At 51.5% G+C, this 12,548-nt stretch overlaps 1 protein-coding gene across 1 annotated transcript; it reads right to left on the bottom strand.

Annotated features, from left to right (window-relative positions):
- Nucleotides 1-2,672: 2,672 nt before the first annotated feature.
- On the bottom strand, nt 2,673-3,581 carry LOC144157925 (pyridoxal kinase-like). The gene has a single exon (XM_077688641.1). The coding sequence runs from the start codon at nt 3,579-3,581 to the stop codon at nt 2,673-2,675; it is 909 nt and encodes a 302-aa protein (XP_077544767.1).
- Between the last annotated feature and the right edge of the window lie 8,967 nt (nt 3,582-12,548).

The raw sequence follows: 12,548 nt of genomic DNA on the forward strand, positions 1-12,548 counted from the left end.
ATTCGCATTACGGCTTAGTGCTTTTATGAACTCGAACTAACGAAATAGACTCGGCAGCGTTCCCGATTTAACGAAGTATTCCAGAAACAGATTTTAAAAAAGAGCAATTTTGAATGTGTTTCATCAGTGTGCCGCGAAAATTATTGCACCACGTCATTGAAAAATGCAAGGCACCTAGTGTCGTTTTGACCAAGCTCTACGATCGAGATCCACGTAGCAGTCCCGTTGCCGCAGACCACAATATCCCGGCTGGAACAATTTCCACAATCTTGAAGGGAAAGGACGCCATCATCCATGTCACTTCGTCTGGAATGGCGGCAAAGAAAAATAGCTTCAAGACCAGCCCGCACAAGAATTTAGAAGAAGCCTTGCTTACGTGGTTCAAAGACATGGCCTCCAAGGACGTTCCGCTCAAGGGGAACTGCTACAACAAAAAGTGCTCTGTTTCGCGCGTCTGCTCAGGTGCGACGACTTCAAGGCAAGTCCTGGCTGGCTCAATCTTGTCACACAGGACTTTGAGCGCATTGCTAAATTATTGGCAGGCGAGCGTCGTGGCCGCCCAATTACGATGTTATGATAGCTGCTAGGATGTGTCTCCCTTCAGTCATCGAATTTCTGGAATTATCTGCTTGTAAAACGACTCCTAATTGTACGAAGTTCTCGATTTGACAAAATATTTCGAGATATCCGGTAACTTCCTTATATCGCGTTTAAACTGTGCTTGCATAGAAGCAGGGTTCTTCAGCATATTGGGTTTAGAATATCCCCGTGAGGCTCTGTCTTTAAAAAATTGCCTCCAATTCCACGCTGTGAAGGTGGTTGGAAAGCAAAGCTTTAACCAACACCTTCAACGATTGCCCATGCTACGTCATGCTCTTCACACATGTGCTCTTCACACACGTGGCTCTACAAAGAGTGAAACCAGACATTCTGCCAGCCGTTACCTGGAATTTGCTGGGGCGGCGTTCCGAACGCAGCAGCAGCGTCGACCACGGCCGCGCGCTGTAGCCTGGCCATGAGTCGGGAGGAAGAAAACGGAGAGGAGCGTCTTTCGAAGGGGAAGACAGCGGAACCTAGCCATCCTAATGCGCTAGCTTGGGGCTACACCACCACGCGACACAAACGCAGAAACCGAAACAATGCGGCATGTGAGCTTAGCTAATAATTCTCATTTATACTGATTTAAAGTAGTTAGTTTGGTAAGTTTGAGAATTGCGAGGAAGCTGATGGAACATTTTGTAATCGCTATTTATGAGAATCAGCTGCTCCTTTCGATTCACCAATGTAGAAAACGGAGTACCATTCATGGCAAGCAGTGCGTTTCTCTAGCGTTTATCCAGCGGCCAGATGTCTGTATGTGGTCTTTATATTTTGCTTTTCCGCCCTGGAAACCAATCTTAAGGTATCCTTGCCGTACGACCATATAATTCCGTCGGGTCCGGGTTACTGAGGAGGTGCTGTGGAACAAGTTAATGAAGCCGTGCAAAGGAAGTGCGCAATGGACGTGAATCTGCGCCAAAACACGCCCAAAACAACCGTCGCTAAAGCAAACGACAAAGCTGACGGAATGGTCCCGCCGACGTGACCGCCGAAGTGAGCAGCTTCGGCGCGCGGGGAACACTGGGTAAATTTCGCCGCGCCATCTATATAGTGTTATCCGTGAGTGAAACCCTCCGCCCCCCACCCTACCCCCGCCGCCTCCGCTACGTCGGTAAAACCGTGACTCTTCAGTGAAAGTTCGCCCACTACATCATCAAGAAAGACGTGAGAAACACTGTGTGTGTATATATACAAATCAACCCCACGCAGCGAAGTTTCTCGGCGAACTTGGCGCGGCGGACGCCGTGGTTTGACGCGCCGCTCAGTTTTCGTCCACCCCAACCTCCATGCAACGTGACCCGGCGAACGCCGCCGATGGAAGACACGACAGGAAGTACAACGAAGTACGAGGCTGTGATTGGCTGCGGCCTCAAAATGCAGTTTGCCGCTTCCGGTCGCGTTCGCCGCCGCGCGTTCGACATCTAGCTCGCGTAGATCGCCGACGAACAGCCGTATTTTCGACGCCGGCGGCGGAGCGGCCGCCGCCGGGCGACGTTCGCCGCCTTTTCGCCTACATTTCGCTGCATGGAGGTCGGCCTTTATCCATCGGGCGACTCCGAGCGCGCGCCAACAGCGAACGGATTTTATTACAACGCTCCCCGCCATCTAGTAAACAATCCAAGAACTAAACTAGAGGTGGCTACATACATACGTCGAGGATGGACAGACCCACGCCTTAAGGAGCTTCGCCCCTAAAATAAACAGTGAACAGTGATCCCTAGAGAAGACAGGCGTGGCAGGGGACGGCAGAAAGTTAAGTGGGCAGGTGAGACCAAGAAGTTTCCGGGGATAAATTTGTCGCAGTTAGCACAGGACTGGGATAATTGGAGATGTGTGGAAGAGGCCTTTGCCATGCAGTGGGTGTAGACAGGCTGATGATGATGATGAAACAGTGAACAAGCGCCTCGCATTTAAGGCGCCATCGCGTGATAGAAAACTCAGTCGGTTCTCTTAAAATGAGATTTTAGACTGTGCGTGTCAAAGAAGTTTATTTTTTCAAGCGGAGGTTGTCCACGGTGTCCTGAGACCGACTTTGGAAGGACAAGGGAAGGTACTTTGTTCCATGCAGGCAATCAGGTGAGGGCTACAGACTTGAAGCTCGGCGGTGGCTCTTCAATCTCGTCCTTGCTCTGAACGAGCCGAAGCTCGAGCTCGTGGCTTCCGTACTTCAGGTCGTGCTCCAGGTGCGTGTTCTTAGCGTGCCTGTAGGTCTTCTTCAGCACCGCCTGCAGGGTGGAGACTGTCTTCTCGACGGAGACGCGCAGGTTGTTGTTCGACTTGGTCATCCAGCCCACAAGGATGGCCGAGAACAAGTCACCAGTGCCGCAGAAGTGAGCGTCCATTCGCGGGACGTCCACCCGCAGCGAAGTCATCCGGTCGCCCGTGCGCTTGCTGGCGAACACGACCAGCAGGGACGCGTTGCCGTCGACCGTGGTCGACGTGATGACGACGGACGTGGCTCCCATGACGTGCAGTTGCTCCATGGCGTCCAGCGCCGCCGGTTCGTCGCGGATCGTGAGTCCAGTCAGCAGCTCGCACTCGAACTGGTTCGGCGTCACGATGTCGGCCATCGGCAGGAGGTCTCTCTTGTAAATGGGCACCAACTCCGCGGGGACGTACAGAAAACCGTGGTCTCCCATCACCGGGTCGCATACGTAGACGACTTCGGGGTTGGCCTTTTTCATTTCGGCCACGAGGTCCCGGATGCGCTCGAGCAGAGCCACCGAGGAAACGTATCCCGTCATGACGTGCGTGTACACGGACGTGTCCAGCTTGCCGAGTAGCGCGTCAAAGTCGTCGGTGTCGGTGACTTGGCCCTTCCAGACCGGGTAGCCCGTGTGGTTGGAGAACTGGACGGTGTCCACGGTGTCCACGTCGAATCCCAGGATCTGCAGTGGGAAGGCGATGCACTTGTTGCCCACATAGCCGGACACGACGTGGCTCTGTATGGAGAGGATGCGGCAGTCCTGGATCGAAATCATGGCTACGTCGGCCTGGATGGCAAAGTGACGATCCCGGACCGGGGCGTTTTGGCCTGGATTCGCTCGTGGCGCGTGGTTCAGAGCACGTGTACTATCATCAGCACTGAGTAATTCAACGCCATGGTACCCGTTGAGTTAGTACACGAGAAATCGCTAGCAAACTATGGCTGAGCCGTTTCCAAATTTTTTTTTCTGAACAGCGATAACACAACAAAAAAAGACTTGAGAAAGTACGACATGAAAATAAACGTGTGCTTGCGCACCTGGAAAAGAAGGCACGGAATGAATGCTATTTGCGACGCAGAATAATATAGTGTCACGGGACAAATGGACAATGCCCCATGGTGCAATAGCCATTCGTCGAAGACGACGAGGAAAAGGCGTGCGTGTAGACTGAGCGGACTCGGCCATTGCCACTTTTAAACACAGTTGAACCTCAATTGAATGAATTCACCTGGACAAGTGAATTATTTCGTTACATCGGGAACTTCGTAAAATCGAGAGAACGACAAATTCATTGCCAACTGACAAGCCTCGTAATTTTCGCCTGAGCGCGCGTTGTAAGCAGCGTGATCACACACTTCTCGTTGCTGGACAGTGAATTCAAAGCGTCCGCGGCACCCTCGTGTGCCCCAACAAACCGTATCAGAAGGTCGACGGCGCCCACCACCTCGTTTGGTGGGGGCACGGGAGCTGCTACAGTATTTGAATCGTTTGCATCTTCAGACTCCTCTTGTGCGTTGGAAACATGCTGCACTATCTCCTCGTGGTCGAGAACCTCTGTTGTGTCAAAGTCTGTCTGCGTCGGAGTTCGCGAAGTCGCCGAAGTTGTGATCTGCGGCCACCTCATCACGCCGTGGAATCTCTTCCGAACAACTGGGCGATGTTTATTTCTGCTCGTGTGGCTGTCTTGTGGAGCCCGATGCAACCTCGGAAATAGAAGTGTGGAAGCTAGCATGCCAGAAGCAGTTCAGAACGATCAAGGGCCGCGTTGGTCTCCACGATTTTGCGGGAATGTTTCCTTAAATCGAGTTTGGCGGCGGAGTTTGCTTCGTTACTTCGAGTTCTCAAAAGCATTAGGCTATGGGCGACTGCGGGGGAAATCCGAGTTTGTTCGTTAAATCGGAAAATTCCCAAAATCTGGTTTCGTAAAATCGAGTTTCAACTGTTGTGTAAATAGGTCCTTCGTAATCGTTCATGGTTCGTGTCCTGCCGCCGCGTAACATGTTTGGTGGTGGTGTGTCGTCGTCATCGCTGTCATCGCCCCAGCTTCGTAGCGTCACAGCTGCGACGCAATCGTCGTGGGTATATGCTTGCCGCGTGTGCAAGCCCCAGCCCCGCCGCTACCAGCTCTAGACCAAGTTCCCCCACCCCGTGTCCCCAGCCCGTCACTGACGACGATGTCAAGTCGAGATCAGCCGATTATGCGCAGCTGAGATCTGCCGACCATGCCGCTCCCCCAGCCCCTTCGTTCGGCGCCGTTCCCAGTGCCCTCATCGGTCCGTCTTGACACCGGGAAAATGTACAAAAATGAGTAAATTTTAAAGCGTAGCCAGCCAGTGAAACCTGCACTTCATTTCCTTTGTGTTATAGTACTTCCCCTTGACCCGCCGCACGACAGCATAACGCTCGCACTAAGAAATGAATCCTTTTCATCCCTGAGCTGTATCAACGCCGGGGCAGACTGGGCGCGCGAGAAAAGCGTTTCTCTTCTTCAAGCCGAGTATAACTGGAGAAAAGCGTGAACCAAGAAGCCCGGTGAATCCCCTTTGTGGGTACGTGCCTAAGGCATGCGCATCATCGTAATCATCATCATCATAATCGTCGTCATCGTCGTCACCCGAGCCGCGACGGTGCTGTTCGTCTAGAACACTGTAAGAATAATCTGCGTTTTTCATTTTCATTAAGTTTCTCGTTTATGCTTCCTCGTTTTTCCTACGCTTTTCTAAAAGTCAGTTTAAAGGAGCCATGAAGAGAAAACAAAAGTTTGTTTTATTCGAAAGATTAGGTGTTTCATAGTACCCCAAGCGCTTTCCCGGAAGCAAATGATGCTTTATTCACTGAGAAATAAGGCAATTTAAGCCAAAATTTTAAATCTCCCGCTAAAATTGAACATTCCGTGACGTGTACAATGGCGTCATAGAGCCGGTCCATGAAACAGATACTTAGTATGTCGACTCCACATAGCACCCACACGCGGGAGTCGATCGAGACGGCGGCCATTTTAAAAATACTAGTAAAACCTAGTGCACCCGCAGCCCTAGTCATGGAATCGCCTGATCCGGAGAACAAAACTCTCGCCGAGGAGCTCGGGCTTGCATTTAACAACCTCACACCACAAAAACGCTCAATGCTTCTAAGTGCACGAGCGGCAAGAGTTGTGGGATACGCAGTGGACGGGAAAGCGACCATTCCGCGATAGCCACAACAGACGAACGCCCAGCCGTCGGCACCGCTGCCTCATCAGCCCCGTCGCGACGGACGAATATACGCCTCGAGCTTCGCGATCGCTGCGCCGCCTGCCGCCGCTTCTCCGAGGCGTTGACGGGATGTGCGCTGCGTGGCTGATAGGGGCGCGTGCGGTGTTTTGGTTCTGTTTCACCTTCCCGCGCCCTAAAAAAACTTGTTATGGTGACGTCTATAAGCAAAGAGTACGTTTAGGTCACTTAAAAAGCAGCTGCGTCTTCGTAGAGCACGTGAGCGCCTGCAAGAGCTACCCGGGGACGCGGTTCTGCGCGCATCGTCACCGCTCTTCCGGGCGTCGGCGACGGTAGCAGCATATCACCCCTGTCACGACCAAATACGTCAGATACAAATGAATTCTACTGTCGCCTCGTTTAGACCTGATACTGGCACAGTGAGAGGTTGGCTTCATTTTGCAGCGTGGACAACGAATGCGGCTTTGTTTCGAATATATACGTCCCAGAAAAATATGTTTCGGGGATGTGATTAGCCAATCCCGGACAATAACTTATGCATTTTATAAGAATATAAGCCGTGCCAAAATGTTAAGTATATTTCAAGCCTGTACGTCGTTAAATATATGCCCACACATGCCTTATAGCAAGAACCAAGGCAATCTAATATGAAACCACCGAAAAATACGTGCTGTGCAAGTGCGGAAGAAAAATAATAGCTCTAACAGAAATGAAAAAAAAAAAAAAAATACAGTGCAGCTTCTGACATGCTAAAGACGTTCGCCAAAACTTAAGCCAGGTAGGGCTCACCAGGCCAACTAACGCGAAATTCACCGCTATTTCGCGAGACATATATGTTGGGGGTAGGGGAGGAGGACGCTGTGTACAAATGCGGAGCGGAATCAAGCAAATAACGTTTTGGTAATCACACACGCAAATCTCGCGTTCACTGTCGTTTTGTTTTTCGTCTTCAACGAACACCTGATCGTTCGGCGGACACATTTTTGGAAGTATACAGGGTAGGCAGTTCGCAAGCGATGAAAGAGTGGGGTATGTGATACGGCCCTCTGATTTCAGTTTCTACTTTATTCTGCAGGTTCCCTGTGCCATGTGACGATATTTCGAAGAAGCGTTTAGTCGCGGACGCCGATTATATTCTATGTCAGTCTGAGCGCTGGTCGCAGAGAATATATGTAGCAGACGAATGTTTGCGGGCGCTCACCTCACGACAAGACGACTCTTAGTCGTGTGCTGATCCCCGAGTATAATTCTGCATTATCCGTCGTACTTACGTTGAATATTCCCGAAATTAACACACACTGGCTTGTAAATGGTGGTGACCAATATTTGAGGTATATTATTGTCAAAAGTAACTGGCGTGCTGTCAGGTATGAGTGTTCCGCTGAATATGTAAGCGCACAAAACTGATTTACATCGTAGTCGTATACCCGTAGCATGAACATCAGAGGAACCGGTGGTTATGGAGACACTGCTAGTAAATTCAGGGCAGTGTAACTACGATCAGTTCCATGCATACGCCAGTTCCACGACGCTGGCCTGTGACACACACCTGGCGCTTTTACAGACCAAATATACCACACTAAGATCGCGTCAGAAACATTTACACTCTCGTAAACACATCCCATTTGCGAACAGAGTGACTGCTCCACATAAACATGGATTTCCAACGCCCGCAAACGCTAAATCTCAGTCGTGAACATGCCACAAAAGCAGCGGCGACAGTGGGGAGCGGGACGGAGACTCCCGCGCCTGCTTTCGAAACGGGCCGCTAGGGGGATTTCAGTGGCGCCCCTACAGGCCGCGCTCGAGGCGTATAGACTGGTACGTATGTGCCGTATTTTGATTACGGTTAATAATAGTTCAATTTCAGTAGCAGTATCACTTATGTCAGTTGGCCGGTGTCGTGTATGGAAAGCCGTTCGCGCGAGCTCTCTGCTTCGACCAGAAAGATACGAGCGTCAATGCGCGGTGTTTACGGCATTTTTTTCCCCAAGGTCAGAGCGATTTTACGAAGTCGGCGACGAGCGCCAGCATGTCCCAGGAGTGAGCTAACGTAAGGGTCCCTGCCGTAACTGAACAAACTGAAGTTTTCAGTGTTTGTAAACTGGAAACGAGCTCGTAACGACAGCAGCAAGCCAACACCATTCGAAACTTACGCGACGACTGGCACTATCTCGTCGCTTCTTGCTGTTCCTTACTCTCCTCGTTTCTATTTTTACCTTTGCTGGTTGGCGATATGACGGCCAACCTCCTGTGAAGGGATTACGATACGAAGCAAGGTCGCGGCTGTGCGTGCTTGAACGGTTCGTTGGCCCCGAAGAGCCTCGAACCCGAAAATTCGTCTGCGCGACGGCGAGATGTCGAGCTCGGCCGGCGCTAGTTACGTCAGTTTCGTACGCATTGGCGCACACGCTTGCGAGTTCGTTCGGACCTTCAACCGTTTACTCCACCGTTCTTTGTCATAGAAAGAATGTGCAGTATGTTTCACGGGCATTTAGCTCGCTATGCAAGCTGTAAGCCCTGCCTAACATGCGTTTGCTTTTGCCGGCCTCCGCCAATCGCAGAGCATTCTCGAGTGACATCATAGGTTCTGTTGCGGGAAATGAGCTGGTGGGTCGCATGGTCATTTACTTTTTTCCTAATTATGTAGCTTATTTGAATGAAGTTTGCGTTATAAGTGGTGTCGTTATGGTTCTAACGAGGCAATCTTTCGAATGAACCAAACTTGTGTTTTCTCTTCATGGCTCCTTTAACCTCGTGGACTCGTCGTATACATTCGTACAGCTCTGGACTAATCGTACATTCAAGCCTGCCTCCCAATACATCAAACGATAAAGTCCCTTGGTGTCCCGCTTCCTATTTTGCTGGTCACATAATTCAACAATAATGCACACCTCTGTTATAACGACGGATATGGCTTAACGCGAAGCTTTCCCGTAATGAATAGTTTGGTTGGCCAATCCCCCACTGTGAGTCTGAGCTACTCTGGAGGTAACCACCGCTTTTCTAGAAACGTTCGGGTGTGCACTCCGTAGGCCTGACGTTTGGGTTTAGGGTATACGGTGCGAATCGCTATACCTGCTGCTTGGCGTTCGCTTCGACCGTGTCGAAACGGAGCAGTCGAATACACACCGGCTTCAGAACGCGAGGCAGCCGGGTTAGGTCCGGCTGCCGGAAGCGCTTTTTAGATGCGAAGCTTCTCATGGTCGGGGCCATGTCCTTCCCTTGTCGTTGTTGCGCCGTCCACACCCCCACTGCGCATGCTCGGCTTGCTGAACGCCCGGTGGTGTCTTACCCTCTAATGGCTCCTGGAGCGACAGTGTTGCCGGTGTCTTCCTGGGCCGGCACGAGACGAGCACGCCTCACGCGTCTTCGACGTTTCATCGTCATCGGCAGCGGCGTACGTCGCGAGTCTCGGCGGGCCGTGATTACAAGCAGCCCTCAACCATCCAGGGAACGTGCATCGACCTCATCTTCCGCAACTTTAGGGTTCATCCACTACAACAGCCCTTGACTTTACATTTCAAAGACCATAAGGCGGTCATAATCAAAGCCGAACACCAACCACAGCTCGACGTCACCTACGTTGAACATGATGAGCATAATGCTTCAATAAAGACAAACTCATACCACGTACAACGTCTCTCTCTCTCTCTCTCTTTAATGCCTCTCCACTCTAACACCCCCCACCCCCTCCAATAAAATTACACCATCTTCCCCTAGGGGAACCCTGAGTAGTATGGGAAACAGCCATGGGGTCAACGCAATTTCCCATTTCGTTGTTTCGGTACGTCAAAAGTGTGGTAGTTACAATGGAAAACAAACGGTAAATATAACGGTAGCTACGTACCTCAACCTAACGGAAACGACGAACTGTACACTAATGGGCACTTGAATCGACCCCATGGCTGCTTCGCATACTACTCAGTGTTCCCCTACGGGAAGATGATGCAATTTTTTAAATGCAGAGCATTTCTTAGCCTCGCCTCTTCCTGCGTCGGACGGCGTCCACAGCTCCGCGTCCGCAGCAGGTGCGCGCATGCGTCGTAGTCAGCCCGTTCGCTCGTCACCCCCGGAACGCTCCGTCGCGGTCTCGGCCATGGCCGGGCTGGAGGAGCGGCGGGCGCGCACTTTCATATGAAAGTGCGTGCTCGCCGCTCCTCCAGTCCGGCCGTGTCTCGGCGTAACACGTGCGTGATATCAGCGCGGTGGGGCGTAGAAGAGCGCGCGCTGCTTGCGCATGCGCGCTCTCCCCCCCGTACCGCTCTACCTCTACTGCGCGCGCTGCAAATATAAAGCCGCTAGCGGTCGCTCGTGCTTCAGTCACTGCGTTGCTCCTTCCTTCCTTGGTTGACGCTCGCTCCCACGTTTACTCGTGTCTGCTACTCCAGCATCACGGAAGAAGCGATGGAAGCAACACTGCCTTCAACCAGTACTGAGGCCCCAATGCTCTGCATTTACTCGTGTTCCCCTCGCGGGAAGGCGCGGGAATTTTTCTTTCACTTCACCCACGGTAATTCATCATCATCGTCAGGGAAAGTTGGCCTTCCTGCAGGGCGCGTTGGCATAAAACGCCATCAGTGAGGACACCAAAGCTGCGCTTTAATATTAAGCGCAGCTTTCTTTCCCAATGTGATAGCGACCATCCACTCCAAAACGCACTGCAGGGTAGCCAACTTTCAGACGCACTCCTATAGTTTCAAGAGTATCAACATTTGAATTCCGGGTGTAATGTTCATTTTTGTGGTTCTCGGCAATGCGAAGTGACCTTCACCGAGCTGAGCTGCAGGATTCCAGGACTAAATTTCTATCTGTTCAGAACAGGGCTTTCGCCTACGGAGCTATGTGTGCGGTGCCAGATCTCGGAAACAATCGAACATTTTTTTCTCGCCTGTCGCCGCTTCTCGGCAGCTAGAGAGCTACTTTTGAAGGACCCCATTGAGCATTTGGAGTTGACTTTATCGGTTCCACTTATATTATCTATTGACGGAATAAATTTCGGGTATGCAAAAAGGGATACATATATAATTGTATTCAAGCTTTTCTTTCAGCTTCAGGTTGGTTGAATTGCTGAAGGGTAAGAATTAATAGGTAGTTCGGGTTTTAATCATAACGAGGTTTCATTTTACGGCCTCGCTCTTTCCGGTAATAAATGAGTATTTTGAGGTCCTCGTGAATTTCAGCAATTGATTTAGCCCTGGCCAATCCCCCCTTGTGGGTACGTCCCAAAAGCTTTGTGGGTATCATCATCATCATCGTATGTGCGGGAGCGAGACGAAGAAGAAGAAGTCTGCTGTCAGGGTGCTCACAAAACGCCTTCTACCGCGAGACCACTAACAGCACCGCCTTCCACAACCTCCACCACGGCGTTGCACATTTGCAAATTCAGCGTGTTGATATAGCTCCATAGCTCGCGTGGGGGATATACTGAAGATGAAGCTCCGAATACTTCCAGGTGAGATTTGCTCGAAAGTGTGCGGGGTCAAGTATAACTCGCTCGTTCAAACAGTGAACCCTGTGGCATGAATTCACTTGGGCCATGCACACAAGCAAAACAAAAGGAAGTGACTGTGCTTGTACTGACATGGATGGACGTTTCGAAGGCTGTACAGGGCTTTCTGTGAGGCATTTTTGTGCTGTCCGACGGCGCTCTAGCTTAGCACTCAAGGCATTGCGTATTGTCTCCTTGGCGACGGCCCCGAAGGGGTGAAGCACAGAGACGTGGGTTTACGTTGAAGGGGCAGAACGGACGAGGCTTTATTCAAAATGGCGTCCTATTTCCATGTGGCAGACAACCGAAACTCCAAGATGCAAAAACACCGATACTACACATGACTAGAATGCCGTCCGACGACATTAGAATATTTAGGACTAGATTATCACCGCCCCATGGCTCTGTCGTTATGGTGTAGGGCTTCCGTCAGAGCGTCTTGATGCCAAAGAAGGTGGTAGAGACCGGCTCTTGCCTCGATTTTCTTTTTTTAGGGCGCAGCTCTTTGGCGGCCGTCTGTGGGCTAAGCCGCGCTGTCGGCGTAACCGAGTGAGCGATGGCAAGACCGGCGAGTAAAAGAGAAAGCGAACTATGAAAGAAAGAAAAAGAGGAGAGTGTCGAGAAATTGGGAGGGGAGGGTGGTTCGCCGTTGCGGCGTGAGCCAGCGCTCTCCGAAAGTATGCGGTGGGGGAGGGGAAGGGGGAGTATGCAGTGCCCGCACGAGGCGCTCGACGGCGCGATGCTTGGCGAGAACGGGAGGAAGTCGTTCGTGTTGTGTCGTGGGCGACGGCGAGCGGCCTCGGCGGCGACGGGAGCGAAGGCTCAGCGCGCCGGGCCCACGCACAAGCCCAAGAAGAAAGAGTGCGGCCTGCTCGCACCAAGACCAGAGCCCAAAGAGAACGTTTATTGTTCGACAGGACGACACCTAGACGCATACGCACGTGACCCGTCACGTGCGACCACAGCAACGACATCTAGTTACAATTAACACAACCAAGCGCCCACAGTGAGCGGGCGCTCCACTAGAGGGCGCCACTA

Source organism: Haemaphysalis longicornis, unplaced genomic scaffold (assembly GCF_048455015.1).
Source record: "Haemaphysalis longicornis isolate Haplotype H1 unplaced genomic scaffold, Haemaphysalis longicornis Haplotype H1 scaffold_10, whole genome shotgun sequence".
NCBI lineage: Eukaryota > Metazoa > Arthropoda > Arachnida > Ixodida > Ixodidae > Haemaphysalis > Haemaphysalis longicornis.

Excerpts from the sequence above, each read along its gene's own strand:
- LOC144157925 (XM_077688641.1), bottom strand. The coding sequence starts at position 3,581 with ATGATTTCGATCCAGGACTGCCGCATCCTCTCCATACAGAGCCACGTC.